The sequence below is a fragment of the Vulpes lagopus genome, chromosome 2 (assembly GCF_018345385.1).
Source record: "Vulpes lagopus strain Blue_001 chromosome 2, ASM1834538v1, whole genome shotgun sequence".
Lineage (NCBI taxonomy): Eukaryota > Metazoa > Chordata > Mammalia > Carnivora > Canidae > Vulpes > Vulpes lagopus.
Window position 1 is genome coordinate 160,772,755 of NC_054825.1, and position 27,472 is coordinate 160,800,226.

The 27,472-nt window shown below is 42.0% G+C and overlaps 1 protein-coding gene across 3 annotated transcripts; it reads left to right on the forward strand.

The window, feature by feature from the left end:
* The first annotated feature begins 11,360 nt into the window (after window positions 1-11,360).
* On the forward strand, window positions 11,361-20,811 carry ZNF304 (zinc finger protein 304). Of its 3 annotated transcripts, none has more exons than XM_041743715.1 (4): window positions 11,361-11,774; window positions 11,880-12,031; window positions 14,368-14,494; window positions 16,212-20,811. In XM_041743715.1, the coding sequence occupies exons 3-4, from the start codon at window positions 14,461-14,463 to the stop codon at window positions 18,032-18,034; spliced, it is 1,857 nt and encodes a 618-aa protein (XP_041599649.1). In that variant the 5' UTR covers window positions 11,361-11,774; window positions 11,880-12,031; window positions 14,368-14,460; the 3' UTR covers window positions 18,035-20,811. The 3 variants fall into 3 exon arrangements, with proteins under 3 accessions (XP_041599649.1, XP_041599650.1, XP_041599648.1); XM_041743716.1 differs by having other exon boundaries at window positions 11,885-12,031; XM_041743714.1 differs by lacking the exon at window positions 11,880-12,031.
* The last annotated feature ends 6,661 nt before the right edge of the window (window positions 20,812-27,472 follow it).

A 27,472-nucleotide genomic window follows, 5' to 3' on the forward strand; every position in this document is an offset into this window, starting at 1 on the left:
TGGGATTCCAGCCTGTCTGCACCATGCCCATCCCCAGCCACATGATGTTGGTCCTGTCACTGATCCCTGGAGTTCCTTGTTCTTGTAGAAAATGGGAAGATGAGCATTGAGGTAAAGCACACAAAGCAAAGCAGACCCTGAAAGGATGCAGGACACTCAGGCAGGGTTGGAGCTGGAGAACATCTGCCAAGTAACAGCGCATGTCAAGATGTAGGACTGATGAGTGGTAACCAGAGGAGGGCCACTGTGGCTAAGGTGGGAAGTGGGGAGTAGGACAGGGCAACATCAGGAATTGTGGTTTGTACTTACTTGTGAGATTTCTATTAGATATCTAAGAGGAGGTATTGATATCTAGCTGGGTATGCAAGCCCGGAGTTCAGAGAAGTGTTTGGGTCTATGGGTACTTGGTGCCAGTGCCACCTGGCACCAGAAATGCACCTGACACCTGTAGTGGAACAGAGTGAGGTGTATTGGTACACTGCAATATAAGATATCGCACTCATGGAAATGTGCAACCCTCAGGAAGAGGGTATTAGGATGTCTTCCAGGCTCTGGGTTTGTGCTCAGTGATTTGTAAGAGGGTTTAAGAAAGTGGAGATTTGGTCTGAATTGGATGTTGTTGGGAAGTGGGGTTGATCTATGATTGGATATCCTGAAATATTTTATCTACAAAGCAGGGGCTGGAAGTGGCACCACAGCATCAGTTGGTAGGTGATGTAGCTGTCACTGAGTCACCCAGGAGAGGTAGATACCTGGTCATTTCCATTGTTTGCACAGAGTTCTTGTTTTGTCTGTGCTCTGATATGATGATGGGATGGTTTTGTCTCTGTCTCAGTTTGTTATGGTCACTGAATGCCCTGGACTGAGGTTGGTGTTCTGTAAACTTGTTATGTTCAACAGGAGAATCCCAGGGTTTGGAGCTGAGTGCCAGACCAGCTACTAATGCCATGACCTGGCCCTCAAGATCCTCCTGACCTTCTCTTTCCCTTTCCAATCATGTCCCCTCCTGTGCCAAATTTCCACCTGTAATACAGATAGAAATTAGCCCTACACAGAGTTCTGGGAAGAGGAAACATCATACACAAAGCTCTGAGTGGGTAAGCATCCTGTGCATTGAAGAAAATGGAAGTTCAGCATGGGGAGATTTGAGGCCAGGGCCTGGGTATCAGACTAACTGAGAGGCTGGCCAGAGAGGCCTCCCAGAGGTGGTGAATTCTGACTTGAGACGAGCTGAGGGCACAAATATCCCAGTGGGGACATTGTTCTAGAGTGCCTGAGTGGTATTCAGAGATCCCCTTAGAGGTGACTGGGCTGTGGCAGAGCAAGGGACCTGGCTCTAGTTTGGGCAGTTGGTCAGGGGCACCTGGAAGCAGATGCAGGCAGAGCACACTCAGACACGCCACGGAACATACACACTTAGGGAGCCAACTCTACTACACCATCACACACACAACTACCAAAACTGTATTGGTGGATGTGCACACCCAGAGGGAGAGGGGAGCACACAAGTTGGGGAGGGGCAGGCAGAGAAGCAGACTCCCCACTGAGCAGGGAGTCTGATGCAGGGCTCTGTCCCAGGACCCTAGGATCATGATCTGAGCCAAAGGCAGAGATTTAACTGACTGAACCACCCAGGCGCCACTCCCTTATGATTTTCTTAATAGCATTTTCTTTTCTCTAGCTTACTTTATTGTAAAGATACAGGAGGTAACATACAAAATATATGTTAATCAACTGTTTAGGCTCTCAGTAAGACTTCTGGTCAATAGTAGACTATTATTAAGTTTTGGGAGAGTCAGCAGTTATATATGGATTTTCAACTTTCAGTCAGCACACCTAACCCCCGTGTTGCTCAAGGGTATGAATCCTTAGGATTATAGATTTATAAGCGACATTATCAATAATAACCAAGAACCTAAAACTAGTCACACAGCTATCCATGGGAACGTGCCTAAATAAATTATATGGTCATAAAATGGAAAAAAACACAGCAATGAAAACTACTGCTTCATGCAACAGTGTGGATGAATCTCCCAGAAAAAGACAGTGAGTGACAGTGATACAAGTCAGAGACCAAGTAGTACATGCTATAACCTTGTAGAAAGGTTAAAAAACAGGTGAACCTAATATATGGTGAGAAAGGACAATAATGGTCATCTTTGCAGGGCTGTTGGAAATGTCCTGTGACTTTGTATGGGTGGGGCTTATATGCGTGTTGACAGGCAAATAAATACCTATCAAGCCATATACCTAAGATTTGTCCATTTTATCTTATTGAAATTACACATACAGAAAAAAAGATAAATATCAATGTACAACACACAGCATATAAAAGAGCATAGCAAGATTAGAATGTTTTATGAACCTCACAGATTACCAATCCCATTTTATACCTTAGAGGAATTCTCTATCTAGGAATTTTGCTTTACTAACTCTTTTTTTAAAGATTTTATTTATTTATTCATGAGGGACACACAGAAAGAGGCAGACGGAGAAGCAGATTCCCTGCAGGGAGCCTGATGTGGGACTTGATCCCAGGATCCCAGGATCATGACCTGAGTCAAAAGCAGATGCTCAACCACTAAGCCACCCAGGTGCCCCAATTCTCTTTTTAATTCATAGTTTAACACCTTACATATGTACCACTAATTATAAGTACATTTTATGCTTGATTTTGAAATCTATATGAATGCAATCAGTATGCTTTCCTCTACTGTGGATTTTTTTTTAAAGATTTTATTTATTTATTCAAGAAGGACAGAGAAAGAGAGAGAGAGGCAGAGACACAGGCAGAGGGAGATGCAGGCTCCATGCAGGGAGCCTGACGTGGGACTCGATCCCGGGTCTCCAGGATCAGGCCCTGGACTGAAGGCAGCGCTAAACAGCTGAGCCATCCGGGCTGCCCTCTACTGTGGATTTTTTTAAAGCATTTGTGAGATGAATGTATCACTTGTTAATTATCATCCTTTATTTGTAATATATGTGTTTTATTTTTTTAAACATTATTTATTATTTTTTTTAAATTTTATTTATTTATGAGAGACGTAGAGAGAAAGAACAGAGACATGGGTAGAGAGAGAAGCAGGCTCCATGCAGAGAGCCAGTGTGGGACTCAATCTCGGGATCCCAGGATCACACCATGGGCCAAAGGCAGACGCTCAACTGCTGAGCCACACAAACGTCTCAATATATGTGTTTTAAACTATTAATGCACCTATAGAATTTCATTAAACACATCTCTAAATAATATATGGGGATTTCATTATTTGGCAAAAAAAATTTCTGTGATGGCTGATATAAAAATGCTTGATATATTCATGAACTGGTATCTTTAGCCTTGTTATTCTGAAACTGTTGCTTTATATAATTTGAGTTACAAATTACATACATATTTTATTATACCTTCTTGGTGATGCTTTCTCCCTTCAAATTATTTTTTCCTGATACACATACATGTTTCACATATGATATTTTTAAATAATTATAACAGGTATGTTTTTCAAGACCTGTTTTATACATTTCTGTATGTTATATTTTATTTTATTTTTATTTATTTTTTATTTTTTATGATAGTCACAGAGAGAGAGAGAGAGAGGCAGAGACACAGGCGGAGGAAGAAGCAGGCTCCATGCACCGGGAGCCTGATGTGGGATTCGATCCCGGGTCTCCAGGATCGCGCCCTGGGCCAAAGGCAGGCGCCAAACCGCTGCGCCACCCAGGGATCCCTGTATGTTATATTTTAGATGTGTCCCTTGTGTCAATGCTATGGTTGGACATTTTTAATCAATAAAAATTACTGGGGTGCCTGGGTGACTCAGTCAGTTGAGCAGCTGACTCTTGATTTTGGCTGAGGTCGTGGTCTTGGGGTCATGAGATCAAGCCCCATTTTGGGCTTCGTGCTCCAAGCAGAGTCTGCTTGAGATTCTCTCCCTCTCCCTCTGCACCGCCCCCCAAATAAATAAATAAAGCTTTCAAGGAATATAAAAAATTACTGACTTCAGATCTAAGCATTTATTCCATACTCATTTCATGAGATGGTTGGTACATATTTGGGTTTAAATACATTCTCTGTGGATATTTGTGCTTTTCTTTGCCTCACTTATTCTGTACATTTCCTTTTAAAAACTTTGTTATTTCTTTACATTTCAATTTTTCCTTCAAATTTGTAAGGTGTACACACTGATTCTGTTTATTAGTACTTAGGCTGAAAATGATAACATACTTCTTTAACACAATAGAATATAGGTACTATCTTTGCTTTCTTGAAAAATATGAGATTTAAAATTAATTAGCCACTCTCAGTTTACATGGTATTGAGCATATACATGGTAATTCCATCATTCTGTCTCCAAAAAGGAAATATTTATGTTTTACACAGATAATGAATGGTTGTATTAATCAATAAACACACGACTCTCACAAATCCTCATACCTCCTACCATCACAGACCATTCACTTGGGATCACTTTCCTTCAACCTTAAATAGAATCTTTAAAGATTTTATTTATTTATTTATTTATTTATTTATTTATTTATTTATTTATGAGAGAGAGAAGATGGGGGGCAGAAGCAGAGAGAGAGAATCTATAAGCAGACTCCTCACTGAGCAAGGAGCCTGGTTCTGGGGCTCAATCTCAGGATCCTGAGATCAGAACCTGAGCCAAAATAAAGAGTCAACTGCTCAACTGACTGAGTCACCCAGGAGCCCCCTTTTTAAAATTTATTTTATTTTTTCCAGGATCCCCTTAAATAGAATCTTTAAAGCGTCATTTCTGTTATTTTTTTCCATTAAATTCCTCATTTTTGGTCTCACATAATCTTGTTTTACATTGTATAAAAAAAATTCGAAGATGCATTCATTGTATATAGAAAACTGGTTGTGGTTATTTCTTCCACAGTTTCAATATGTCCTTTTACTGTGTTCTGGACAGATAACTATAATGGGTGTGACTGAAGACATGTGTATATAATGGAGAAACAGTATTTGGACCTGAGTTGCCTAAGACTTCACCCAGTGAACCTAACTTTGAGATGCAGTCAGTGAATGGATGATGTTTTGGTTGTCGTATCAGCAAGGGTGTAAAAGGGTAGAATGTAGATGATGAATGATAAAATGGGTGTTGGTAATCAAATTGATGGATTGTATGTCTAGGTGTTCACCAGTACTATTATTTTGGACACCCAAGAGGACAGGCATATCCTCACTTTCCTTACACTTAATTTGGGACCATGTAAATAAATTTTGGCCAATGGAATATGGGCAGGAGTGATTGTAAAAAGGTTTCTTTGTTTTATCTTTTCATTTGTGCTCCTTACTGGAGTTCCCTCCTTGGGCCTCAGTGATTCCAGTTTTCATAGTTCCCCAGGATTATTGCTTCCTTGGGAGCTGCAGATCCAGATGATGGGAAGATGGTGTCTTGATAAGGAAGAGAACCAGATATGGTGGCCTTCAGCTGCTGGATATCAGTCTTCATCTCACACAAATGCAGCTCCTAAACAAAATCACAGTCCTCATGGTCTCTGCCATTATTGCAAAAGCCAGGAGATTAGGTAAAAGGTTCTTATAAAATTAAGTGCTCCAGGCACCTTCAACCTCCTAGCCGACCCTTCCAATGTTCTAATTCCCAGCAGTGGGCTCAGAGGAGCCACGGAGGTCTCTTCCCAATTTTCCCTCTAATCAGTTTGGAGAAATCACTCTCCAGGTTGGAAATGAATCTTTCTGTGTCTTATTGACACTAGAGCTTCACTCATGGTGCTCAACCCCTTTGTTATAAAGGAGCCCCTGTGTTGGCATACTAAAACAGTTCAGAGAGTGGGGGTCTCTAATAAACCTCAATAGGTTTCTGTCTCTGAACCTATTCCCTTTTGTCTATTCCCTTTGAGAGATACACTTTTCTCCCTAGTTCCTCCATCCCTCTTCATTTATGCAGCTGAGATTTTTTAGAAAAGATATCATGCTGGAATTTCCTTCTCCCCAAAGGGAAAAATAATTCTAGAATTTGACAGTAGCCAACCAGGTAATCAAAATAGCCAACCAGGCTAATTAAATGACCCTTTGATATCTTTTATTTGCTCCATTTCTACTAGCATTTTAGTCTGGGGACACCGATCATTTATCCCTATTGGATCAGCTATCATCCTCCTTCTGGGCAAAATATTCAACTGATACTGGCAGAATCCACAGTGTACTTCCCATCAGAATTCAAAGAATTCCCTCAAAACCTCCCCCCTGGGTTAATCAATATCATATAAAGAAGCTCTTTGAGGCATAACAGATGATCATAAGGGTTACAGCTTCATTATCTCCCTACACTGGTCCCTGTAACACCTGTTTTACCTGTGAGAAAACTCAGTGGCTGGGGATGGAGGTTTTTCGAGGACCTCTGAGCAACATTTGGCACTTTGTTGTTCCTAACCCATATACACTATTGACGTCCAATCCCACTGAAAACAAATTTTTCACTGTAATTGACCTTTGTAGTACAGTTTTAGTATTCCAGTTGCTAAGGATAGCCTTTTGCCTTCACTTGGGAAGAATGGCAATCCACCTGGACAGCAATATTCCAGGGTTTCACAGAGTCATTCTTACATTCCACAAATATTAAAAGCTGATTTGGGTGATATAAAGTTTTCTGCAGGCTCTACTTTGTTACAATACACATAGATCATTTTCTTCTTTGCTTTCCTTCTTAAGCCTCTTCAGAGCCTCCAACTGTAAAAACTTTTGGCCTTACAGGAACATAAAGTCTCCAAAGAAAAATTGCAATGTGCTCAAACTCAGGTTTAATACCTAGGGCACCTGATCTCAGAATCACGACTACATTTGGATTCAGGTAGGTTTCATGGCATCCTGAAATTCCCTGAACCTGAAATGAAGTGTCAATTAAAAGGTTTTCTTGGACTAGCTGGCTGCTACCAAATTTGGATTCCAAACTTCTTTCTTATGGCTCAACTTTTTCAAACCTAACCCTATTATTTGGAAAGGTCAGAGTGACATAGCTCTTGGGACTTTAAAGAAAAGTCTTTGGGGGACAACCTTATTATCAACTTGTCTTTTCCCTCTTTGTATGTGTGAGGGAAGGTAATGCCCTTAGAATGCTCACCCAAAAACTTGAGGACCATCATCACTCCATAGGGTATTATAGCCAACAATTAGACCCTGTGGCTAGGATATATCTCCCTTCCCTCAAAGCCATTCCATCCATTACCCTTTTAGTTAAGGCCACTGCAAAAATAGTCATGGGGTCCCCCTTCACCATCCTGTATCCCACGCAGAAGCAGCCCTCCCAAGTTCTCTTCATATGCAACACCTTTCAGCCAGTCACCTTTCCTCCTGTTAACTGCCTCTCATGTAACTCTTTCTTGTTGTAATAGCCTTAATCCTGCCACCCTTCTCCCCTCCTTCATGGATGAAACCCCTCACACTGCTTAACTTCAACAGATCACCTCTTTTGACTCCTCATAATAATTTACAGGAAACTCTTCTGCCACAGACTTTTTGTAGCTTACAAATGATTCATATTTAAAGGGTGAAAATAGTAAATATCATGCTGGGTATGCCACTGCAATTTGTTTTGAAGTCAATGAGGCAGCACCTTTACCTTTGGCCACTTTATATCAACAGGCCGGCTGCTCTGGCTGTTATTAAGCTTCCTGGGCATTCCACATTTGACTCCCTGGAGGCAAAAGGAATCCACCTCACTCATACTTCTGCCAAATGGTGCTCTCAAGGAGGGAGACTCAATAGCCAAACCTCTGTCCAGTCCAAAGGGATGTTCTCCCAGATGATAATTTGGAAAAACTGGCCAGAGACACCCAACAATTGGCTCCAAAAAAAGGAAAAAAATATTGGAATACTAATAATTACTGATTTGATAAGAAGAGAGAATTATTATTTGGACAAAATGACAGTACAGCCCTACCAGAAATTCTAAAATTCCCACTATTTGCTAATGTACAACCATTCATCTACTGACAAAAATGATTGTTTTGATGAACCAATATTGGTGAGAAAATATTAATAAAGCCACAAAAAATAACAATTCACTTGTCCTGCTTGTCCAAAGGGAAAGGAAACCTGAGCAAATCACTCCCAGACACTTTGAGCTGCCCAATAAACCATTCAAGGTTTGGCAAATGAAATTATTATTTATTTATTTATTTTATTATTTTTTTGGCAAATGAATTTCATACAGCTTTCCCTGTCTCGTGGATATAAATATATTTTAGTGATGGTTTATATATTTTCTCTACTGTACCAAAATTTCCCCTTGTAGACAGGCCACTTCTTCTGTGGCTCTCTTAGAAAAGATTATCCCTACCTGAGAAACACCTCTCAAACATCATAGTGGTTGAGTAACCCATTTTACCAGTCAGGTGCTTCAACAGTTTTGTTCTGTTTGGATGATTTTATAATAATTGTGCGTACCATCCTCAGTCCTCAGGGTTAGTTGAACACATTAATGGCACTGTTAAGAATCTATTGGTAAAATGTGTAATGATCCTCTACATACCTTGACCAAAAATATTGCCATTGATCCTTCTAAATCTCAGATTCCTCCCACATAGACTCTCCCCCTTTGAGATACCATAGAACATCTTGGCCCCTGTTTCCTTTGACCCACAGATATAATTAAATATTATAAGGCCCAATTGTTTCTATTAAAAATTCCATGCTTCAGTAGAGCAACATTTTCACAATGCACTCCTGGGAGATGGAGACCCTAAGCATCACACTTTGCAACCTGAAGATTTCATCTACTGGAAAGGATTCCTCCAGAAAGACTCACCAGGAAGGCCCCACAACACTTGTGCTGCCAAACTCCAGGGAATAGACTCCTTTTAAATTCATGTAATACATCTAAAGAAAGCACCAAACTCTGACTGGACCTGCCATCTGCTGGGTGACCTGAAAGTAAAGATTTCCTGGGATTGAAGCAGATGACATCTGACAAGACTTGTTTCCTAAGATGTTTGGACAAGGTATATTAAAAAGTTCAAGATTTACAGCTCTTCCTTCCTCCTTCCTTCCTTCCTTCGTTCCTTCCTTCGTTCCTTCCTTCGTTCCTTTCTTCCTTCCTTCCTTCCTTCCTTCCTTCCTTCCTTCCTTCCTTCCTTCCTTCCTTCCTTCCTTCTTTTAATCTGGACTATTAACTGACTCTGGATTCTCAGCCAAATTCATGGTTTCTGAATTTAAAACTTTAAGACTGTATTGCTGATAATGCATTTGGTTCCAAACAGTTCTTTTGAGATAACAATACTGTTTAAAAACGTTTTGAAGTTTTTGATGGACTGTTTTACAAAAAGTCCATCAGCTGTTGCATTATGTTTATATCTGCACTCTCTTCCCAAATGCACTTGGTTAATTCTTTCAGTATGTTCTTGCACTATTCTGCTTTCATGGCCTTTTAAAGCAGGGACTTCCAGGAAGTATACATAACTCCAGGATGGGCTCCATAGGGAGAAATTTTCTTCCTCAAGTCAGAATTAGTGCGGATAAATATTTTTTGGTTGGCTATTTACAGACCTAGAGTTCTCCAACGTGAGACATGATATCCAGGAAAGGTCCTTCCTGACATCAAGGGACAAAAGGCCAACAATTAGAAATGATTAGCGATATTTTCAGGTAAAGATCTTGGTCAAAAGGGGGAAATGTGAAAATTAGTAAAAGAAAATGTCACTATAATAGAATTGGGAAGCCAGAAGGGGGAGCTCTCACGCAGTACCACTGGAAGTCAAGAATCACCAATTACAGAGGTCAAGAGAAGAATCTTCAACAGGGAAGAATCATCAATTACAAGCCTGGACAGGAAAAGATGTACATTTCATCTCCTACAATAAATCGACCACCCCAGCAACTTAACCAAAGAGAAATCATCATCACCCTGAATTCTTGCTTTTCTCCAATGGACTTCCATTCAAAACAATACTTACCAAGTTGCTCTTTCTTCTCCACAGAACAATTGTTTTTCCTTTGTTAAACTAGTCTATGGTTTTTGTCATAACTTACCTGTCCTGAATTGCAATTCTCTGCTATTCTAGAATAAACCCATTTTTGCTAGCAAAACAACTGATTTGGTTGACCTGATAAGGTCAACGATATGAAACCATATTAAGTCCACACCCACTTAAGGCTAAGATCAATTAGTCTTGATAGTCCTATGTTTTGAATCATATGGGCTGTAGGGATGTGTCCCTTGGACAATAGACCTACCTGTGCTTTATGAAACCTTCTTGTATAGGATGTCTTTTTTTTTAATTAAATGCACCTAATGGTATGCACATGTGTTTAATGCAAAAATTCTAACCCTCATGATGCTACTTGCTGAGTCACAATGGTTATATGTTGTGTTTTAACAAATATCATTAGTGATTCGGCAAAGAGAGGTCCCTGACATCCTCCTACAGCAGTACATGTGAGAAACTGGTGATGATGATGAATAGTAACAATAACAGCTTGTAAGTATTTAGCACTAGGCTCTGTGTTAAGCATTTATCATTTCATTTCCCATGAAGTAGGTTGTACTGTTTTCCCATTTTAGTTATTAAATTTTGGGGGAAGGAAGACGGTCATGACTTTTCAAGAGAGTTCCAGTTCTCAAGCTTAAGCTAGGGCCCCTCCCACAGGTTTTATCTGTCAGGAGGTGTAGGTTGGGCCAGAGAGTTTACAGGTGATGATGATACTGTCAGGTCAGGGGGTTAAATTTGGGAATCAAGGAATTAGAGGAATATATAACAATACCACACAAAGGCCCCACCAACGAGGCATATTCACCATTCAATTTAAATCTCAGTCCCTTGGGCACCTGGGTAGCCCAGTGGTTACGCATCTGCCTTCCGCTCAAGTCCTTATTCCGGGTTCTGGGATTGAGTCCCGCATCATGCTCCCCATAGGGAGCCTGCTTCTCCCTCTGCCTATGTCTCTGCCTCTGTGTGTCTTTCATAAATAAAATCTTACAAACAAAAAAACAACTTAGTCCTCAGAGCTGAGAGGTGAAGTAGCTCCCCCAGGATTAAAGACTGGATCACGTGCTGGAGACCTCTGAGGATGGGCTTTGTCCCAGGTGACCAAAGAAATATGGGTGTGTCAGTGTAAGAGGAGATTTGGCACTACTGGACCATATTTCTCCCATGTTTCTCCTCCCCGCAGCCTCCGCCGGAGCCACTTTGCTGTTCTCAAGAAAACCCGGAATGATGCCTATTGCCTAGTTCGATGCAGGGCACCAACTACATTACCCAGAAATCTGTGCCCACTGCCTTGGCGTCGTGCCAATGACAGCCCGGAACAAGGCGTCTCCCGCTGCCTTGGCGGCAGAGGTGGGACTTCCGGCGTCGCCATCGTGACGTATTTTGCCTGTGCCGGGGCTCTCCGCGCCGGCGGCAGAGCCTCGGGGACTGGGGTGGTACGCTTCCCATGTGGCTCTCTGGAACCGGGCAGGGAAGGACGGTAAAACACGCACTTTTGCTGGCCTCCATGAGCCCTGTCGTGGGACGGGCGACCTTGCGCGGAGGTGTACTCCGGGGCAACGCCCCTCCCGAGGTCTTAGCAGCCCCGCGCCGTCCTCGTCCGTCCCCGGCCGCCGCGCCCTGAGCCTGGGCTCGCTTTCACGCGGGGGAGACGGGCTCGGAGCGCGCCGGTCGGCCGAGGTCTCCCCGCCTCACGGAGGTTTGGTTCCCGCTGAGCCCGCAGGACCCGCCGGGTTTGCCCGCCTTTCACGACCTGGTTCTGCTTACAGGATCCCATGGCTGTCCCGGCGCTGATGTACCGGGCTCAGGTGAGCAGAGGGTCCCTCAGGCCCTCGCCGACCCAGATAGAGGGGGTGGCGTGTCCAAGGACCCTCCTCACTTTGCCTTTAACGTTCCCTTCTCCTGAATGTAAGGGCAGCGGAGGGCGGTCACTCCCGAAGCATCTGCGGTGAGGTTCCGGGTTCCAGCATCCCTGGGATGAGGTGTGCAAGGGTTTCCGAGATGCAGGAGCCAGCTAGTAGACATACTTGGAGGTGGGAATGAATTCGTGTTCCAGGAGCAGTAGGTAGGTGCCTGTTACATCACTTGGTGAGAACAGAGAGCAGGTGGTCAGGGGTCAGGCCTGGAATGGCAGCCTGAAGAGCTGGGCTTATGTTCTGATGGTTGTGGGAGTCGTGGAAGGTTTGAAACAAAGAAGGGAGATGATCTGACTTAGGTGTTAACAGACTCCGTGGGGCTGCAGAGTGGAAAGATTGGGGGGTATGGCGGTGGGTAGGGAGACCAGAATGGAATTTACCTCAGTAAACCAGGTGAGTGTTGATGGTAGGTGGACCAGAGTGGTGGCAGTGGGGGTCAGGATAGTGTATGAGTTCAGTATCTGGCTTTTAAAATAAGGCCCACTTGGGACGCCTGGGAGGCTCAGTGGTTGAGTGTCGGCTTTCGGCTCAGGGTGGGATTCTGGGATCCAGCCCCCCATTACGCTCTCTACAGGGAGTCTGCTTCTCCTTCTGCCTATGTGTCTGCCTCTCAATATCTCTCATGACTAAATAAATAAAATCTTTAAAAATAAATAAATAAAGTAGGACCCACTGGGTTTTCTGATGAGACATAGTAATACGATATTCTGGGAGACTCTACTTGTTTCTCTATCTGCATTTTACTCTGGGGACCGTAAGTGGGTGGTATTTCTAACCGAGCATTCTGAGTCCTGGCAAGGAGTTAATAGCCAATAGGATAAAGATTGAAGGGTATATTGGGCCCAGGGACAACGTTGTGCAAATGCTGGCAGGTAAGATTGTGTTGGGAGTCCTCAAGGAACCACAGATCTTACTTGTCTGTTGGGAGCAGGGTCAGGAGTCCGGAATGGCAGGCTGAGGAGCTGGACCTCAATTTGAGGGTAGTGAAAGACATGGGAGGTTTGGAACAGAAGAGAAAGGTGACCTGACTAAGATTTAATGGATTCCCTTGAGCTGCTCTCTAGTTGAAAACAGAGCGTGGACATGAGTGGGGAACCTACTGCAGTTGTCTGTGAGTGTTGATGGTAACTGGCCCAGAGAAGTGGCTGTGGAAGTGAGAGACATTGGTGGATTTTATATCTGTTTTATAAGCAGGGTGGCCAGATTTTCTGATGTGAAGGGTGAATGAGAGAAACGGATGAGTTGTGGGTGACCCTAGAGGGTTTTGTTTTGTTTTGTTTTCTTTTGTTTTCTTTACCTGGTTGGGAAGCTGATAGAGTAATTTTCTGTAGTTACATTGGGGATTAGGCTTTCCTCACGTTGAGTTTTAAGAAGTCTAGAGACTCCTTAGTTGAGACATCAAGGTGGGTGCAGGTTTTTAGTTCTGGGAGGGGTATGAGTTTCAGAAGTTCAAAAGGTGATGGCCAGTATGTGAAATGGGGTAGAGCTGTGGGTTACATTTAGGAGAGAGTATCTCCAGGTCATGATGGCAATGCAGTGAAAAACAAGAAAGTTGAGGGATACCTGGGTGGCTCGATTGGTTGAGTGTCTGCCTTCTGCCCCGGTCATGATCTTGGGGTTCTGGGATTGAGCCACACGTCGGGCTCTCTGCTCGCTGGGGAGTCTGCTTCTCCCTCTCCCTCTGTAATCTCTCTTGTTCTTGCTCTCTAATAAATAAATAAATAAAATCTTAAAAAATAATAACAAGAAAGTTGAAACTTGGGACTATGAACTGGGTCTCTTGCTTAGGCACTGGTGACAGTGGTGCCTGTCACAATGATATATGTGCACTTTTTGGACACCACGTGCAGAGTGGCATTTTGGCGTGGGGGTGCCCTATAGGTGCATATGTTATGGACCAGAAATTTGTTAGTGGCAGTGGCAGTTCCAAATGGGAAAAGGGAGTGGTTCAAAGAATAAAATACATGTTGGGGGAAGTGTGATCTAATGCTCTTAAGGTTGTATCTTCGGGGAAGCATGGTGTGAAGGACAGCAGGAGAGCCTTTGGTGCCCTTCATGGCCGACCCATAGATTACATAGTATCTATCTGCCCACCTACCTGGCTCTGGGCTGCACTCAGAGAGACATGAGGAGAGAGCAGGCGCTAGTGGTGTCCTAGTGTCTCCTCTGAGCTAGGAGGCTGAGAGGAGAGGGACCAGCGGTGGCTGCATGCATGCATAGACTGGGATTCTTGGGCAGCCTCAGTGGCCTAGAGGTTTAGCGCTGCCTTTGGCCCAGGATGTGATCCTGGGGACCCAAGATCGAGTCCCACATCGGGTTCCCTGCATGGAGCCTGCTTCTCCCTCTGCCTGTGTCTCTGCCTGCCCGCCCCCCCCCCCGCCCGGTCTGTCATGAATAAATAAATAAATAAAATCTAAAAAAAAAAAAAAAAAAAAGACTGGGGATTCCTGTTGCCTATGGGTTCAGCTGTCCGCCATCATAACAGGACCATGTGACCTTCGAGGATGTGTTCGTGTACTTCTCCCGGGAAGAGTGGGAGCTCCTTGAGGAAGCTCAGAGACTTCTGTACCGTGATGTGATGCTGGAGAACTTTGCACTGGTGGCCTCACTGGGTAAGTCTCTGTTTTATCTATTGGTATATGGCAGATTATGCCCCAATTCAGTGGCTTAAAACAGTAAAAAAAAAATATTATTTCAATTTCAGTGCATCAGGAACCTGGTCACAGCTTACTCATGTGCTCTCATGAGGTTTTAGTCAGGGCTGTGTTCTCATCTGAAGGCCAATCTCAGGAAGAGTCCACTTACAAATGCACTTGTGTGGTTGTTTGCAAGATTTTGTTTCTTGTGGCTTGTTGAACTGTGACAAATAGTCCCTCTCTGGCTGTTGGCCAGTGGCCTCCCTTGGTTCCTTGTCATGTTGCCCTTTCTGTAGTGTACCTCCTAACATGGATGCTGCTTCTCTCTGAGCAAGTGAGTGAGAGAGAATGTCCAGGATGGAATCCAGTCCTTTCCTAACCTGACCTTGAAAGTGACATCCATTATCCCATTATCCTTAGAAATGAGCCAGGCCATGCCTACAGGCAAAGGAAGAGGCTTACACAAGGGTGAGAACGCTGGGAGTCAGATATTCCCAGGCCTTCTCAGAGGCTGCCTTCCCCAGGCCCTCCCACTCACTCCTGTGGCCCTTGGTTTGGTTATTGCCCTGTGTCCCAGAGGCCGCTCTTTTTGTCCAGCTAGCTCAGTGACTCTTCTCCCTCCCTCCTCTGGTGCCCAGAGGAGGTGCTATGGGTGCCAGGGCTGGGCTGTGTGCAGCATCCCCTCCCTTGCTGAGCAGTTCCAGCACTCGCTGCCCAGAGCCTTGCTGGAAATGGGCTAGGGGCTCAGGGCCTTTTCATTCTGTTCAGCAGGTTCAGCATGGCTTGTGCACTCCTTGGCCAGGTAACTGTCTAGATCCACGGCAGCTCAGTGTCCCAGGTCTGCCCTCAGGCCTGTTCTGCTAAATCTTCCTTCGGGGTTCTGTTTTTTAACATTTCATTTTCTTCTCTGTGGGGTGGGTCTGCCTAGGCCACTCGTCTGCCCAGAGTTTTCTTTATAGCTTTATCTTCCAGATCCCATGTAGTGGCTCACTTGGAGAGGGGCAGGAAGCCTTGGGTATCTGACGGGGCAGACCTGATCCAGCCACAGTGAGAGAGGCCCAGAGAGGGAGCTGGAGGATCGTCATGTTAGTGCTGGGTTCAGATCATACTTTTAGCCTACTTTGTGTTCACTAGTGTTTGCCAGGGCCTGTAATGATACTTCATTTCTACCTTTACTTCCCTATTTTTGGTACTTTGTCCATTTGTCACTTCTTTTCTGTCTTCCATCCCTTGGCTGTTTCCTTCCTTCTTTGGCGTCTTTATCTCATTCATTTTTCTCTTCTCCCTCTGCAATACTCTGCAATGCTGGCTACTTTAACGTGCAATGAGTCATGCATATTTCCTAAAATAATCCTTAAGAACCAGCTACTTATTCACAGTCAGATTTTCCTGGGCCTGGACACATTTTTCTGTAGAGAGCTCAGCAGCCAAGGCCCTATTCAATGGAGGAGCAAGCTGGAAACTTCTCTGTGCCCTCTACCATGTACCACAATTGTGCCTCCTCATCGTTTCTCCTTACTGTGACCTTAAGAGGTCCAGGACCAAGAGTGGGCCTTTTCTCACCCTGATCCTGGCTCCCTTGTCCCACCAGCAAGCCAATGCCCTCATTCTTTGGGGTTTCTCACACACAAGATTGGGCTGCTGCTGTCTACCAGAGTCAACATTTACCTCACCAGCATCTTTTTGCTTTCAGATTGTTGGCGTGAAGCAGATAATGAGGAGACACCTTCTGAGCAGAGTGTTTCTGTAGGAGGGTCGCAGCTCAGGACTTCCAAGTCAGGTGCATTTATCCCAAAAGCCCACCTGTGTGAGGTGTGTGACCCACTTGTAAAAGATATTTTGCACTTGGCCAAACACCAGGGATCACACCCCTTGCAGAAGCTGTACACACGTGGCCCATGTAGGAGAGGATTCTTGTTCAGTGCAAACTTTTACCAACACCAAAAGCGGTATAGTGGAAAGGATCTCTTCAGAGGGGCTGCTGGTGGGACCTCGTACGTGAAGAGCTGTGAATTCCACATGTTAGGGAGACCCTTTACTTGCAGGGAGGAAGGGATGGACTTGCTAGATAGCTCTGGCCTCTTCCATTGCCAGTCATCTGTCAGTGGGATGATTCCATACAAAAGGACTGAGTTCACCGAGTCTTTCCCACACAGCACTAGTCTTGGCCAACCCCAGGGAGACCACGATGGACTGGTGCTTTTCAGTTGCACTGACAATGGGAACACCTTCCTGAACACCTTCACTCTCCTTGGCAACCAGGTAAGTTGTACTGAAGTAAGACCCTTTAGGTGCACACCATGTGGAAATATGTCCAATGAGAAATCAGCTCTCATTAATCACAGAAAAATTCACAGTGGAGAGACATCACATGTGTGTAAAGAGTGTGGAAAGGCCTTCATTCACCTGTCTCACTTAAAAACGCACCAGAAATTTCACACTGGAAAAAGACATTACACATGCAGCGAATGCGGAAAAGCCTTCAGCCGCAAAGACACACTTGTTCAGCACCAGAGAGTTCACACTGGAGAAAGGTCTTATGACTGCAGTGAATGTGGAAAAGCCTACAGCAGAAGTTCCCACCTTGTTCAGCACCAGAGAATTCACACTGGTGAAAGGCCTTATAAGTGCAGTGAATGTGGAAAAGCCTTCAGCCGTAAAGATACACTTGTGCAGCACCAGAGATTTCACACTGGAGAAAGGCCTTACGAGTGTAGTGAGTGTGGAAAATTCTTTAGCCAAAGCTCCCACCTTATTGAGCACTGGAGAATTCACACAGGGGCAAGGCCTTATGAATGCATTGAATGTGGAAAGTTTTTTAGCCATAACTCCAGCCTCATTAAACATCGGAGAGTCCACACAGGAGCAAGGTCTTACGTGTGCAGCAAATGTGGGAAAGCTTTCAGCTGCAAAGACACACTTGTTCAGCACCAGATAATTCACACTGGAGCAAGGCCTTATGAATGCAGTGAGTGTGGGAAAGCCTTCAGCCGTAAAGACACACTTGTGCAGCACCAGAAAATCCACACTGGAGAAAGGCCTTATGAGTGTGGTGAATGTGGAAAATTTTTTAGCCATAGCTCCAACCTCATTGTACACCAGAGGATTCACACTGGAGCGAAGCCTTATGAGTGCAGTGAATGTGGAAAATGCTTTAGCCACAATTCCAGCCTCATTCTACACCAGAGGGTTCACACCGGAGCAAGGCCTTATGTGTGCAGTGAATGTGGAAAAGCCTACATTAGTAGCTCCCACCTTGTTCAACACAAGAAAGTTCACACTGGAGCAAGACCTTATGAATGCAGTGAGTGTGGGAAATTCTTTAGCCGAAACTCTAGCCTCATTCTACATCAGCGGGTTCACACTGGAGAAAAGCCTTATGTGTGCAGTGAATGTGGGAAAGCCTACAGTAGAAGTTCCCATCTTGTTCGCCACCAGAAAGTTCACACTGGAGAAAAGCCTCATGAATGCAATAGTTTTGGTGGTCCTTTAGTTACATCTCTTAAACTTGTTTAGCACCAGGAAGTTCTCACTAGAGAAAGGCCTTACAAATGTAGAAAATGTTCATCTCCTTGTTCAACCTGATAGGACTCACATCAGAGAACATCTCTGTGATTACCCTTTGTGAAAGTCATCACCCAGCAGGTGAACCTTGTACATCCATACATGTATTATGGGGAGATTCCCAATTAGTACCACATAGGTGGGAAGCTTCCATGAGGTGCATTGCACTTTCTGAACTCTCCAGGGCTTTTGACAGAGTTCTATCACTGCCCGTGCCTATGGCGGAAGCCATCCCCTTGCTCCCAGCTGTCAAGGTCCCACAGTGTGTGTCAGCTACTCTAGTATGGTCAGGGAAGGCAGACTCCTGTGCTCTCTCTCCTGTTCTCTGGATGGAATCATGAGTGTTCTGAGCCCAGTGAGATCCTCACTTCCAACTCCCTTGACTGGATTCTGAGTGGACATTATCCAGCCCTGGCCAAGAGATTCTGAACTGGAGTCTGCTGGGGATTTCCAGACAAGATTTCTCTTCACGAACAGTGTCAGCTGTAAAAATAATAACCATGACTCATTTGTTGTCTTATAAATCCCCAATCTTTCAAACTGCTTGCCCCATGCTGCTCTGATTTGTGCGGTGACACAGGCCTGCTCTGGCAGTCTTTACTTTGTGTGTGTGTAGAGGGGCGGGGGCTGTCTATTCACTGTGTGGAATAGATTAAGAAAAAGTTGGGTTCTTCCAACATGAAGAGAGGAACACCTGTTGTCTGCACTAACTTTATATGCCTCAGAAGGGTTAGCAGAGTGACAGAACAGATCCCAGTCTAGCTGGCCTAATTTTCTTTGTGTCCAAGGCTTGCTAGAAAAGAGTGAAGAGCTTTGTGTGCCTCATCCTGTGGCCTAGGAGGCTAGGTTTCCTGTGAGCCCCAAGTTCATTTCTGAGGAGAGCATGATTGGTGAGAGAATCTCCAGTGCTTCTGGAAAAATGAATTGGGTCTCTTGTTCCTAGAGAGTGTTCCATGTTCCCCAGCACTTTTGAGGGATTTCTGTCTCTTGGATCTGCACAGAAGCCAGTCCCTGATGTCCTGATTCCCATAGGCAGGTGTCATTGCCTGGAAGGCCTACAGGGCAAGGTGGGGCTAATAATTGGGACAGAAACACTGAGAAAATGGAGTGGGGATGAGTGTCTCCTCTGACAGAGGCATCTACAAATGTCCATGATTTTTGTGGGATGAGAATATAGAAATTCTCAGAACCTTCAGACTCTTTATCTTCTGTGGCCAAGGCCACTGGGAATGTCTAAGGTTTGTGGATTTTTCTACCTCCCTGGGCCGTTGATGTTGTAACCATCACTACACAGGCAGGAACCTCAGGACAGATGAAAGAGAGATACAATGATAGGGCTTCTCTGACTCAGCTAGCATTCCTAGTGACTGAAGTGGACATGAATTTCATTGCTCTGGTTTTTGCTGACATTGAGGCAGGGGTCACCCTCCTGAATTGTGGAGAGAGGGATCTGGTAAAACCAAAATAGTTGGCAGACGTGACATTCTAAGAGGGATGGTAAATGACTTTATGGGGAACATTTAGTTCACAAAAACTTCATTGAGATATGATTGACATGAAATAAACTGCACATATTAAAGTGTGAAATGTGTTACGTTTCAGCATGTGTATATACCTGTGAAACCATCACCACAATCAAGATAATGAACATATTCAACACAATTGAAAGATTCCTTGTGTCCTTTTATAATCCTTTTATCTCCATCTTTCTAATACCCTTTCTCACAATTCACAAAAAAGAGGAAGCATTTTCTAGAATTTTGTATAGATGGAATTATATGATACATACATTCTGGGGAGTGGGGACTCCGGCCTTTTTCACTATCCATAACTATTTTGAAATTAATTCATCTTGTTGCATGTATCAATAGGTTGTTCATTTGTATTGTTGAGTATTACTTCATTGTATGCATATACCACAATTGTTTTTTATCCATTTAGTTATTAGTGGATGTTTGGATTGTTTCCAGCATGGGGGCTGTTAAAAATAAAGCTACTCTGAAGATCTGTGTGCAAACTATCACTTAATAACATTTCATTATATAGATACACCACAGTTTGTCTATCTATTCCCCAACTGAAGAACATTCTGGTTGCTTCCAAGTTTAGCAGTTATGAATAAACCTGCAATATACATTTGTATGTAGGTTTTGTGTGGATATAAGTTTTTATCTCTTGGGTACGAGACAAGGAATGTGATTTACTGGATCATATAGTAAGAGTATATTTAGATTTGTAAGAAACTTTTTTTGAAAAGATATTTATTTGAGACAGAACACAAATAAGCAGGGTCCAGAGGGTGAGGGAGTGGGAAGAGCAGAGGGAGAGGAAGAAGCAGACCCTGCTGAGCAGGGAACCCTACAAAGGGTTCCCACTATCCTGGGAGCATGACCTAAGCCGAAGGCAAATGCTTAACCAATGGAGCCACCCAGGCACCCGGGTAAGAAACTGTCTTGGAAAGTTCCTGTGCCATTTTACATTCCCACCAGCAGTGAATGAGAGTTTCTGTTGCTTCACATCCTCGTCAGCATTTGGTGGTGTCAGTGTTTTGGAATTTGACCATTCCTATAAGTGTGTAATGGTGTGTCATTGTTGCTCTAATTTGAAATTCCTTAATGATTGGTGGTCCCTGGGTGGCTCGGCAGTTTAGCGCCTGCCTTCTGCCCAGGGCATGACCCTGGAGTCCCGAGATCAAGGCCCACATTGGGCTCCCTGCATGGAGCCTGCTTCTCCCTCTGCCTCTGTCTGTCTGTCTTTCTCTCTCTCTCTCTCTCTCTCATGAATAAATAAATTTAAAAAATGAAATTCCCTAATGATATATGAATACCATTTTCATATTCTTTTAACACTATCTTTTGCAGAGCAGAATTTTAATTTTAATCAAGTTCAAATCACCCAGTTATTCTCTCAATGATTGTGTTTTTAGTGTTGTATATAAAAAAACATGGCCAAATCCAAGGTCACCTGCATTTTGTTCAGTGTTATTGTCTAGGTGTTCGGTAGTTTTGTGTTTTGCATTTAGGTCTGTTATCCATTTTGGGAAAATATTTGTGCAAGTATAAATTATCTAGATCATTTTTAAAAAACATTTTGTTTGAGAGAAAAGCACAAACTGAGGGAAGAGCAAAAGGAAAGGGAGAAACAGACTCCCCAATAAACAGGGAGCCTGACATGGGGCTCAATCCCAGGACCCCAAAATCCTGACCTGAGCTGAAGGCAGACACTTAACTGATTGAGCCACCCATTTGCCCCTGGATCATCTAAAAAACAAAACAAAACATGAGGATGTTTAGTAGTTCTAGCACCATTTGGTGAAAAGACTATCCTTTCTCTACTGAATTGCCTTTGCTTCTCTTTCAACAATCAGTTGACTGTATTTCTGCTGATCCGTTTCTAGACTCTATCCGTTTTTAACATTTATTGAGATACTTGTGTGAGTGGGGTGGGGTTTTTTTTGGGGGGGCTATTTATATGGCATAATCCATTACTTAATATTCCTGTGATAAATCCCACTTGATCATGACACATGATCCTTTGTGTATGTTGCCAAGTCACTTTTCTGGTACTTTGTTAGTGTATTTTGCATCTATATTGATAAGAGCTAAGTTTCATAGATTTCTTGTGCTATCTCTGTGTGACTTTGCTATCAGAGGAAACTTGACCTCATAGAAACATTTGGGAGTGTTTCCTCCTTTATTTTCTGGAAGGATGGAAGGAAGAGTTTTTGAAAAATTAGTGATACTTCTTTAAATATTTGCTAGAATTCCTTGGCAAAGGCACTTGACCCTAGAATTTTCTTGTGGGAAAACGTCAATCAATTTTCAGTCAAAATTTGCTTAATATAGTCCTATATAGATTTCCTACTTGTGTCAATTTTGGATAATTGGTGTCCTTTAAGGATTTTTTGCATTTCAACCAAATCTTCTAATTTGAGAGGATAGATTTTTATAATATTCCCTTATGATACTTTTAATTTTTGTAGGGTCAGTAGTGTCTTTTTTTTTTTTTTTTTTTTTTAAGATTTCATTCACTTATTCATGAGAGGTACAGAGAGAGGCAGAGACACAGGCAGAGGGAGAAGCAGGCTCCCCGCAAGGAGCCCGATGTGGGACTCAAGCCCAGGACCCTAGGATCACGGCCTGAGCTGAAGGCAGATGCCCAACCACTAAGCCACCCAGGCGTCCCTCAGTAGTGTCTTCATTCCTGCTTTTGTTATTTTCTTTAACTTGCCTACTTCGCATTTTGCCAATTTTGTTGATCTTTTGAAAGAAGTAATTTTAAATTTCATTGATTTTTGAAAATTGAAGAATAATTGATAAACAATATCCTATTTTGAGACATACAACATTGATTCAGTGTTCATATAGATTACAAAATGGTCACCACAAGTTGTTACCATATATCATCATACAATGTTGTTACAATATTATTGACTGTATTCTCTGTGCTGTACATTATGTCCCTGTGTCTTATTTATTTACAATGGGAAGATTATACCTCTTAATCTTCATTGGCTGTTTCACCTATCCCCACCCCCACCCCCATCCCTCTGGCAACCATCATTCTCGATATCTGTGAGCCTGTTTCTGTTTCATTTGTTCATTTATTTTGCATTTTAGATTCCAAATATAAGTGAAGTCATATGATATTTGTCTTTGTATGACTTATTTCACTTAGTATAATACTGTCTAGGTCCAAGTCACAAATGGCAAGATTTTGTTCCTTTTTATGGCTGAGTAATATTTCATTGTACCTCTTTATAGTTAGCTAGCTAGCTATTTATGGAGATCACTAGATAGATTTATATATATAGAGATAGATATGTAACTCCATGCACATACTACATCTTTATCCATTTACCTATCATTGAACCTCTTGATGGCCTCCATATTGGGGTTATTGTAAATAACGTGATAAATATAGGGGTGCATATGTCTTTTTGAATTAATGCTTTCACTTTCTTCAGATAAATGCCTAGAAGTGGAATCGCTGGTTCATATGGTATTTCTATTTATAATTTTTAAAGGAAGTTTCATACTGTTTTCCATAGTGACTGCACCAACTAACATTCCCACCAACAGTGCACAACTTTTCCCTTTTCTCCACATCCTCACCAATGCTTATTTCTTATTTTTGTGATAAGAGCTATTCTGACAGGTGTCAGGTGATGCTCATTGTGGTTTTGATTTGCATTTCCCTGATGGTGATGTTGAACATCTTTTTATGTGCCTGTTGTCCATCTATAAGTCATCTTTGGAAAAAGAACTTCAGGTCCTCTGCCCATTTTTAAATCAAATTTTTATATTGAATTTATGAGTTCTTCATATATTTTTTATTTTAGCCCCTTAATAGATGTATAATATGTTAATATCTTCTCCCATTCAGTAGATTGCCTTTTTGTTGTTGATGATGGTTTCCTTTGCTGTGCAAGTTTTTAATTGTCCCTTTTGTTTATTTTTGGTTTTGTCCTTATGTGAGGAAGACATCCAAAGACATATTGCTAAGACCAATGTCAAAGAGCTTACTGCCTATGTTTTCTTTTAGAGGTTTTATACTTTCAGGTCTCATATTTAAATCTTTAGCCCATTTTGAGTTTAGTTTTTTATATGATATAATAAAGTGATCCAGTTTCATTCTTTTTCATGTAGCTGTCTAGGTTTCCCAACACCATTTATTAAATAAGGTATCTTTTCTTTAGTCTATATTCTGTCATAGATTAATTGACCATGGAGAACCCTGGGTGGCTCAGCGGTTTAGCGCCTGCCTTCAGCCCAGGGCGTGACCCTGGAGTCCCAGGATCGAGTCCCACATCAGGCTCCCTGCATGGAGCCTGCTTCTCTCTCTGCCTGTGTCTCTGCCTCTCTCTCTCTCTCTCTCTCTCTCTCTCTCATGAATAAATACATAAAATCTTTTTTTAAAAAAAGATTAATTGACCATTTAAGTGTGGGTTTATTTCTGGGATTTCTATACTGTTTCATTTACTATGTATGTTTTTGTGCCAGTACCATACTATTTTCACTACTATAACTTAGTAATATAGCTTGAAATCTAGGAGTATGGTATCTCCAACTTTGTTCTTCTTTCCCAAAATTGCTTTGACTATTTGGGGTCCTTTGTGGTCCCATGCAAATTTTAGGATTATTTGTTCTGTGAAAAATACCATTGGTATTTTGATAGGGATTGCATTGAATCTGTAGATTGTTTTGGGTAGTATGGACATTTTTAACAATGTTAATTTTTCTAATCCACAAGTGTGGATTATATTTCCATTTGTGCTGTCTTTAATTTCTTTCTTCAGTGTCTTGATATATTTTAGAGTCCAGGCTTTTCACCTCCTTGGTTAAATTTATTGTATTTTCTTTTCTTTCCTTTTTTTTTTTTGGTGCAGTTATAAATGGGATTGTTTTCTTAATTTTTTCTGATTGTTATTAGTGTATACAAATGCAACAGATTTCTGTATATTGATTATGTATCCTGCAAATTTACTGAATTTATTCTAATAGTTTTTGGATGGAAGTTTTAAGGTTTTCTATATGCAGTATGTTATCTATTAATAGTGACAGTTTTACTTTCTTTCCAATTTGCATGTGTCTTATTTATTTTTCTTGACCATTTGCTGTGGCTAGGACTTCCAATACTAATTGAATAAAAGTAGCAGGAGTGGGCATCTTTACCTTGTGCCTGATCTTAGAGCAAAAGGTTTCAACTTTTTACTGTTAAGTATGATGTTAGCTGTGAATCTGTCATATATGGCCTTTATTCTATTGAGGTATATTTCTTCTCTATTCACTTTGTTGAGAGTTTTTGTCATAAATGAATGTTGTTGAATTTTGTCAAATGTTTTTTATATACCTACCAAGATGATCATATGATTTTTATCCCTCATTCTGTTAATGTGGTGCATCATTTTGGTTGATTTGCTGAAGTTGAACCATCCTTGCATCCCTGGAATAAATTCCACTTGATCATGATGTATGACCCTTTTAATGTATGGTTGAATTCAGTTTGCTAATATTTTGTTGAAGTCTTTGGCATGTGTGATCATCAGAGATATTGGCCTGCAGTTGTCTTTCTTGTAGTGTTTTTGTATGGTTTAGTTGGTTTTGTGTGTGCATGTGTGTTTGTTTTCTAATTTCAGTAAGTTTTTAAAATATTTATTATCATTTTTCTTATCCTTGGCTTAGGGTTAGTTCTCATTTTCTCTCTCTCTTTTTTTTTAACATAGAAGTTTAGGTTATTGATATCTTTATTCTTGTAATAAGCTGTTTAAAGCTATACATTTATCTCTAATTGTTTAGGTTAGCTGTGTCACGTTGATTTTTATATATCACATTTTTACTTTTATCGGGCTCAAAATGCTTACATTTTTAAAATTTCCCTTGTAGTTTCTCCACTTACTCATAGGATATTTGGTAGTATGTGGTTTATTAAGTACCTATGAAATTTGCAGGGCTGGTATCACAGAGTAGGAGAATGCTTTTATTTTTTCAGCCAAAGGCCTAAGTGTTATACTTAAAGCCAGAAATGGAAAAAATTGGGGCACCTGGGTGGCTCAGTGGTTGAATGTCTGCCTTTGGCTCAGGTCATGATACCAGGGTCCTAGGATCCAGGGTCCCAGCAGGTTCCCCACAGGGAGCTTCTCTCTCTGCCTATGTGTCTGCCTCTCCCTCTGTGTCTCTCATGAATAAATAAATGAAATCTTAAAAAAAAAGAAATTGAGAAAATCTATTGATTATTGTAAATATTTTACATTATGAGGAAGAGGCTGAGCAAACCTATCAGTTTTTAATATACAAAGTAACCTACTTTATCAGGAATTGATGAGGATAACTATTGGTAATTAATTCATCTTGAGTACTTAAGGTAGGTCATTAGGCACTTTTTCCTTCCTCAGAATACCCTCACTGATCAGACTTGAGGTATTTTTTTTTTGTCTTGGTTTTTGTTTCATAAGATGGGACAGTCCTTTTTCTAGTGTTCCTTCTATTTACGGTATTTGCAAGTGTCCTTGTCAATAAGTGGTTGATTGGGAAGTGGGCCATTAGCTGCTTGACCTGCAGGGACACAATTTTCATTGGGTCCTGTCTTGTTTTTATTTTAAAGCCCTTTCTAAATGTACTGCCATGTGTTATAGTTCAGCTAAAGGGACTATGTATATTCTAATTTCTGTAAATGCTCATTTAACATTTACAGATCAGTAACAACATAATAGTACAACTTCCCTATTCCTTTTTATCTTTCTGGTAACTCTTTAAATATTGTGTTTTCCTTCCCCTACAGGCTGTTACTGCACAATGTTTTCAAGTATTAAAAATAATCACATTTTTAATGATCCAAAGGGGCACCTGCACCCCAACGTTTATAGCAGCAATGTCCACAATAACCAGACTATGGAAAGAGCCCAGATGGCCATCGACAGACAAATGATAAAGAAGATGTGATACATACACACATACATACACACAATGGATTACTACTCAGCCATGAAAAAAATGAAAGCTTGCCATTTGCAATGACATGAATGGAACTAAGCAAAATAAGTCAATCAGAGACAGACAATTATCATATGATCTCACTCATGTGGAATTTAAGAAACAAAATGGAGGACCACTGGGGGAGAGAGGAAAAAATAAAATGACTTGAAATTAGACAAACCGTAAGAGAATCAATCATAGGAAACAAACTAAGGACAGCTGGAGCAGAAGGGGATCAGGGGATGGGGTAACTGGGTGATGGACATTAAGGAGGGCATGTGATATAATGAGCACTGGATATTATATAAGATTGATGAATCATGGACCTCTATCTCTGAAAACAATAATATATGTTAATTGAATTTAACATTTAAAAAAAGTTTTTAAAGTTGTGAAGAGAAAAAAATAATCACATTTTGGGACCAAACTGTGAATGTAGCCAAGGTTTCAGCAAGCTAGTCTCAGCTTCATTCTTTGACTTCTTAGACTCAGTTTCTCTTGCTGAGACTTCATTGAGATCTTAAGTTTTTTCTTGCACTTGTCACAGATATATTTCTCTAGAATGGTTTTGCCCCTTCCATGAAAAATTACAAAACATTTTTATTATTTTTTTAAAGATTTTATTTATTTATTCATGAGAGACAGAGAAAGAGAGAGGCAGAGACACAGGCAGAGGGAGAAGCAGGTTCCATGCAGGGAGCCCAATGTGGGACTCGATCCCGGGACTCCAGGACTACCCCCTCCCTACCCCCTCAGCCGAAGGCAGGTGCTAAACCACTGAGCCACCCAGGGATCCCGCAAAACATTTTTTTTAATTTTTTTAATTTTTATTTATGATAGTCACAGAGAGAGAGAGAGAGAGAGAGGCAGAGACATAGGCAGAGGGAGAAGCAGGCCCCATGCACCGGGAGCCCGA